The 6,448-nt window shown below is 40.9% G+C and overlaps 1 protein-coding gene across 1 annotated transcript; it reads right to left on the bottom strand.

The window, feature by feature from the left end:
• Positions 1–4,259: 4,259 nt before the first annotated feature.
• LOC134647579 (uncharacterized) lies at positions 4,260–4,936 on the bottom strand. Its single transcript, XM_063501936.1, has one exon. It carries the CDS (start codon positions 4,860–4,862, stop codon positions 4,260–4,262), a length of 603 nt encoding a protein of 200 aa, XP_063358006.1. The 5' UTR covers positions 4,863–4,936.
• Between the last annotated feature and the right edge of the window lie 1,512 nt (positions 4,937–6,448).

Below are 6,448 nucleotides of genomic sequence, written 5' to 3'. Positions count from 1 at the left end.
GACCACTTGGAAGCCAACATTCGTCGCGTTATTGCCAATATACAGCCACAGTTGCTCGAAAAAGTGGTCGAAAATTGGACTTCCCGATTACGCTTCATTCGAGCCAGCCGTGGCGCCCATATGCCCGAAATCATTTTTAGGAACTAATGGCATAAGAATATGTTTTAAATAATACCAATACCATTATAGTTAAATTTATTTTTACGTGTTTTATTTAATTTTGAATTTGTATACTTACCTTTAAAAAAAACATCCTTTACATCGCTGATTCGTTGCCCGACTCCTACTACTGTTAAATATAGTGGCACTTTTGTGATAACATTGTTTTTCGGTAAAGATAGGATACTGAAATTATATAAACTTTTTCGGTAAAATTCAGGTGTTTCTGTAGTTGGAGTAGTCTGCAATACTGCCCATAGCGATTGAAAAGCTAGTTCGAGTTTAGAATTTGTTACGAAAGAATTGAGAAAAAAATAATCTTATCGGGATCTGAACGTTGTGGTAAAAAAATCATAACATTAGCCAATTGTAATGTTATTAAGCCTTCGATCAACACGGAAGGGATGCGGCATTCGCACTATTTCCCCTCTGGCCTATCCCTTCCGACGTGTCGGAAGCCCGTGTTGATCGACGTATTAAGCCATACAACATGAAAGTACAGTACCCAAATAAATGTGAACGAATTTAGATTTTAGTACTTACATACCTAAAGCTTGGTATAATATTTCATAAGTCATTACACCCTATTTCCTCGAGTTTACGATACGCACACATTTACATCTTTGGATTGACAGAACAAAATATGTACGAGTTTTGTTCAAAGTACTTGCTGATGTACTTGAATGTCCATGTCAAATTTCATGTTATTTCAGAATTTTGCTTTAAAATGAGAACGTAACTTGGATTGTATGGCTTTAACAGTTACAAAAAGACGCGTAGTGTATCTCGCGCTAGAGATATTAAGTACTTATCGCGCCGTACTCGTGCTAAACCTCATGTTCGAGACAATAAATTAGTTTTACACATTTCCTAGTACAATATCGAAATTTCATACAATTCCTAGGTAATGTTTACATTTACCTACGATTATATAAATTTACTAGCTGCGAAAGTGACTCAATTGAAAGTCGTTCGCTGTTGATACCATTCGATTAATTGCAGCTGTTCATATTCAAAGAGATGTATTAACTAAAATATGATGGAAGCACATGTTACTTTTCGAATTTGGTGGTAGTAGTTCAGAGGTTGTAAAGATAACTGTAAGTACGATAGTGTAAATAGTAGTAAAAAAATTAGCATTTTATATTTTAGGTACCTACACTACCTACTAAACTTTGCTCAGTGCTAAAGGGCTTAACATGCTTTCTGATCATAGTGATCATGTTTAGGATCTCAATAATTTGTGCGAGTTATTAATACACATCGCTGACGTAGTTTTTTAGAAGGTATTATTATTATTATGTGGTACCAAAACTAGAACTCTGCAGTCTGCTCATAATATAAGTGTGATTCCTATGATATTCAACATTCCTAATGATAAATATTATAAACTCTTAAAACTAGGTGGCTATAACTGCAAGATTATCAAGTCGCTTTACATATTATTTACTTAAAAATTAGAATAGAATAGAATGGAACAGAACAGAACAGAACAGAACAGAACAGAACAGAACAGAACAGAACAGATCAGATCAGGACAGGGCAGGGCAGGGCAGGGCAGGGCAGGGCAGGGCAGGGCAGGGCAGGGCAGGGCAGGGCAGGGCAGGGCAGGGCAGGGCAGGGCAGGGCAGGGCAGGGCAGGGCAGGGCAGGGCAGGGCAGGGCAGGGCAGGGCAGGGCAGGGCAGGGCAGGGCAGGGCAGGGCAGGGCAGGGCAGGGCAGGGCAGGGCAGGGCAGGGCAGGGCAGGGCAGGGCAGGGCAGGGCAGGGCAGGGCAGGGCAGGGCAGGGCAGGGCAGGGCAGGGCAGGGCAGGGCAGGGCAGGGCAGGGCAGGGCAGGGCAGGGCAGGGCAGGGCAGGGCAGGGCAGGGCAGGGCAGGGCAGGGCAGGGCAGGGCAGGGCAGGGCAGGGCAGGGCAGGGCAGGGCAGGGCAGGGCAGGGCAGGGCAGGGCAGGGCAGGGCAGGGCAGGGCAGGGCAGGGCAGGGCAGGGCAGGGCAGGGCAGGGCAGCGCAGCGCAGCGAAGCGCAGCGCAGCGCAGCGCAGCGCAGCGCAGCGCAGCGCAGCGCAGCGCAGCGCAGCGCAGCGCAGGGCCGGACCGGACCGGACCGGACCGGACCGGACCGGACCGGACAGAACAGAACAGAACAGAACAGAACAGAACAGAACAGAACAGAACAGAACAGAACAGAACAGAACAGAACAGATCAGATCAGAACAGAACAGAACAGAACAGAACAGAACAGAACAGAACAGAACAGAACAGAACAGAACAGAACAGAACAGAACAGAACAGAACAGAACAGAACAGAACAGAACAGAACAGAACAGAACAGAACAGAACAGAACAGAACAGAACAGAACAGAACAGAACAGAACAGAACAGAACAGAACAGAACAGAACAGAACAGAACAGAACAGAACAGAACAGAACAGAACAGAACAGAACAGAACAGAACAGAACAGAACAGAACAGAACAGAACAGAACAGAACAGAACAGAACAGAACAGAACAGAACAGAACAGAACAGAACAGAACAGAACAGAACAGAACAGAACAGAACAGAACAGAACAGAACAGAACAGAACAGAACAGAACAGAACAGAACAGAACAGAACAGAACAGAACAGAACAGAACAGAACAGAACAGAACAGAACAGAACAGAACAGAACAGAACAGAACAGAACAGAACAGAACAGAACAGAACAGAACAGAACAGAACAGAACAGAACAGAACAGAACAGAACAGAACAGAACAGAACAGAACAGAACAGAACAGAACAGAACAGAACAGAACAGAACAGAACAGAACAGAACAGAACAGAACAGAACAGAACAGAACAGAACAGAACAGAACAGAACAGAACAGAACAGAACAGAACAGAACAGAACAGAACAGAACAGAACAGAACAGAACAGAACAGAACAGAACAGAACAGAACAGAACAGAACAGAACAGAACAGAACAGAACAGAACAGAACAGAACAGAACAGAACAGAACAGAACAGAACAGAACAGAACAGAACAGAACAGAACAGAACAGAACAGAACAGAACAGAACAGAACAGAACAGAACAGAACAGAACAGAACAGAACAGAACAGAACAGAACAGAACAGAACAGAACAGAACAGAACAGAACAGAACAGAACAGAACAGAACAGAACAGAACAGAACAGAACAGAACAGAACAGAACAGAACAGAACAGAACAGAACAGAACAGAACAGAACAGAACAGAACAGAACAGAACAGAACAGAACAGAACAGAACAGAACAGAACAGAACAGAACAGAACAGAACAGAACAGAACAGAACAGAACAGAACAGAACAGAACAGAACAGAACAGAACAGAACAGAACAGAACAGAACAGAACAGAACAGAACAGAACAGAACAGAACAGAACAGAACAGAACAGAACAGAACAGAACAGAACAGAACAGAACAGAACAGAACAGAACAGAACAGAACAGAACAGAACAGAACAGAACAGAACAGAACAGAACAGAACAGAACAGAACAGAACAGAACAGAACAGAACAGAACAGAACAGAACAAAATAGAATAGAATAGTTTTTTATTCGTAAACACACAGACGATACACACAATTACACAAAAAGAACATAATGAAAATAAAGTGTCACGAAATGGCCCCATCTCAGCATGTTGCTGGCAACTTCCAGCGCTGATCTTCCGAGGGGACCATCAAGTGAGAAATAATCACGGAAGGTAACAGACAAAAATAAAGAAACATAAAGGAAAAAATATTGAGGTATATATACCAAGAGACGGCATCTATTTGGCAATTGCTACATGCCTTTAGGTGATGACTAGGTTTATTGTGATTACACACTAAATAAATAAAAACACAAAAACAATCATTGGAAGCACAACATTTAACTTGAATTCATTAAAACATTGTTTGTTTTACTTAATATACAAAGTAAGTCAATACCAGTTAAAACTTTAAAAATATTTGTTGGGATCACTCCATAGGCATTTCGCGAAACATTGGCAAAATACATTTTTTAACAGGCTACATGTCATATTGAAGTTACCTACAAACACTTCCGAGTCTCAAAAAAAATTGATGATTACATAATTACACAATATTTTCCGTAATATTAACATTTCCAGCCTTGCTTGAGAACCTCACGTCAATTTCTGGTGCTTCATTAGGATCGTAATCAGACTTGGGAACTTCGAGAACGTTGCTGTTAATTTCATCTCCACAGTGCGTTGGTAATTCTTTCGCCACAGCCACTTTATAAGGCACAGCAACTGTTAGTTCTTCGTTACCGTAGTACCACTTAGCGGAACTAGTATTGAGCAGATCTGTTAGTATCTTCACGTTCACATACTTATTGTTATCATCTTTTTCAGCTTTGATATAAAGCGCACGATGCTTAATCTTCACTTCAATTTTACTCTCATTGTAATTAGAAAGACCGATAACGTATTTGTAGAAATCCTGCTCGTAAATTTCTTTAGTAGTGATCCCTTGATTTTGGGCGCAGAAGCTTTTCGCTTTGTTGTCGACTTCGATTAGGTCGTTGGCAAGGCGATGGAAGAATCTCTCGTCTCTGTGCTCATGATGGCGCTTGTAATCGTGATGGTGTCTGTGGCAGAGGGTCGGATGATTGTTGCACCACTGATGAGGCTCCACAAAATTAAAAATAGCGAGAAATAACAACACTCGGTACATTTTTAATGTGTTCTTTACGGGATGGCAGTGAATAGTGACTGAGCAAAGCGCCGTTAACGCGGTTTACTGATAACTCTGTTAACCTATTACAAATACAAAGAGATAACAAGAGTGAGACGTAGAACAGTAAGTTGACTTTGTTAATTAATCGTTATTTTTATTGTTGTACCAAGGGTATGTCCCAAATAAAGTCCGCCTGTAGAGGTCATATAGCTTGAATAGTCATACCTACACCTAGGAATACCTATGATATAATGGAGCCGTAGGGACTCACAATTTATCCTGAATGCCATTCAAAATACTTTTGGTTTATCATAAGATAGTATTATTTTATAAATGATAAAAACAAAAACCACCAAAAATCCGATCCACGAATGCCTCTTCGTCATGCTCCTTCAGTACAAAATCGTGAAAAATGAGCAAGAAGCGAAGAAATAAAGTGTTTTATGTGCTTTTACTTTTATTGGGCCAATAAAACTGGCCTTTATTGGCAGGTCGTGAACGTCTGAAGTATTAGAGTAATTTAATGTGCATGATTTTAACACGAGTTGGCTGGATTTTGTTATTTTTAGCACATAATAGGCCCGTTATGTACATAACTTATGTAAAACGGTGTAAATAAAATAGTAGGTAATTCAAGCCTGCCTTGCGTCACATTAAGGACGGCTCACGCTAGACCGGGCCGTGCCCGGGCCGAGGCATCCGACATGTTATTTTTTATGACGGCTGATCGGTGATCACGTGGTACTTTCCGTAGAAAACGAAGCTCTGGAAGGTACTAACAATTAATAAGTTAAAAAGGTATTTGAAAATTACCGTCATTGAAATTAAAAACTAAATAAAACAAGCAACAACGGTTGCACTCCGGGAGTGCCAATAAATAAAATAAATTTAATATAAATAAATAAATATTAATGGACATATTTACACAAATTGACTAAGCCCTACGGTAAGCTCAAGAAGGCTTGTGTTGTGGGTACTCAGACAACGATAGATATAATATACAAATACTTAAATACATAGAAAACAACCATGACTCAGGAACAAATATTCTGTGCTCATCACACAAATAAATGCCCTTACTGGGATTCGAACCCAGGACCGCGGCTTCACAGGCAGGGTCACTACCCACTAGGCCAGACCGGTCGTCAATAGAAGTGAAAACTCACCTCACTATGTTACCGACGCCCGGTAACACGATACATACGTTTAGCGGAGGTATTCTATTTATTTATTATATATTATTATCATTCTCAAATAAGATCACACTTTTTCATTTACATGTTTATTTACATACCAATGCCATGACAACGTCAAATTATTTGAACATATGTAAAGAGTCTTGAAAAGGAGTCCGCAACATAAATGTCAAATAACATTGAGTTTTTCTTTATTGATTTAAATGCCATTTAAATTATGAGTGGCCACCTTACGGGGCTTACGGTCACGTGATCGCCTAACGCCCCTTACGGTCACGTGATTGCCTTACGCTGTCTCGAGTTTATCATTTTTTCCCCACCTCAAAAAATGCCCACCGCCGCTAAACAAGTTTTCACTTCAATAATAGAATACATGTCAAACAAAAA

Source organism: Cydia amplana, chromosome 4 (genome assembly GCF_948474715.1).
Source record: "Cydia amplana chromosome 4, ilCydAmpl1.1, whole genome shotgun sequence".
Lineage (NCBI taxonomy): Eukaryota > Metazoa > Arthropoda > Insecta > Lepidoptera > Tortricidae > Cydia > Cydia amplana.
Note: the sequence above shows the minus strand (reverse complement) of the source record. Positions and strands in the feature narration are given on the sequence as shown.

Excerpts from the sequence above, each read along its gene's own strand:
- LOC134647579 (XM_063501936.1), bottom strand. The coding sequence starts at position 4,862 with ATGTACCGAGTGTTGTTATTTCTCGCTATTTTTAATTTTGTGGAGCCT.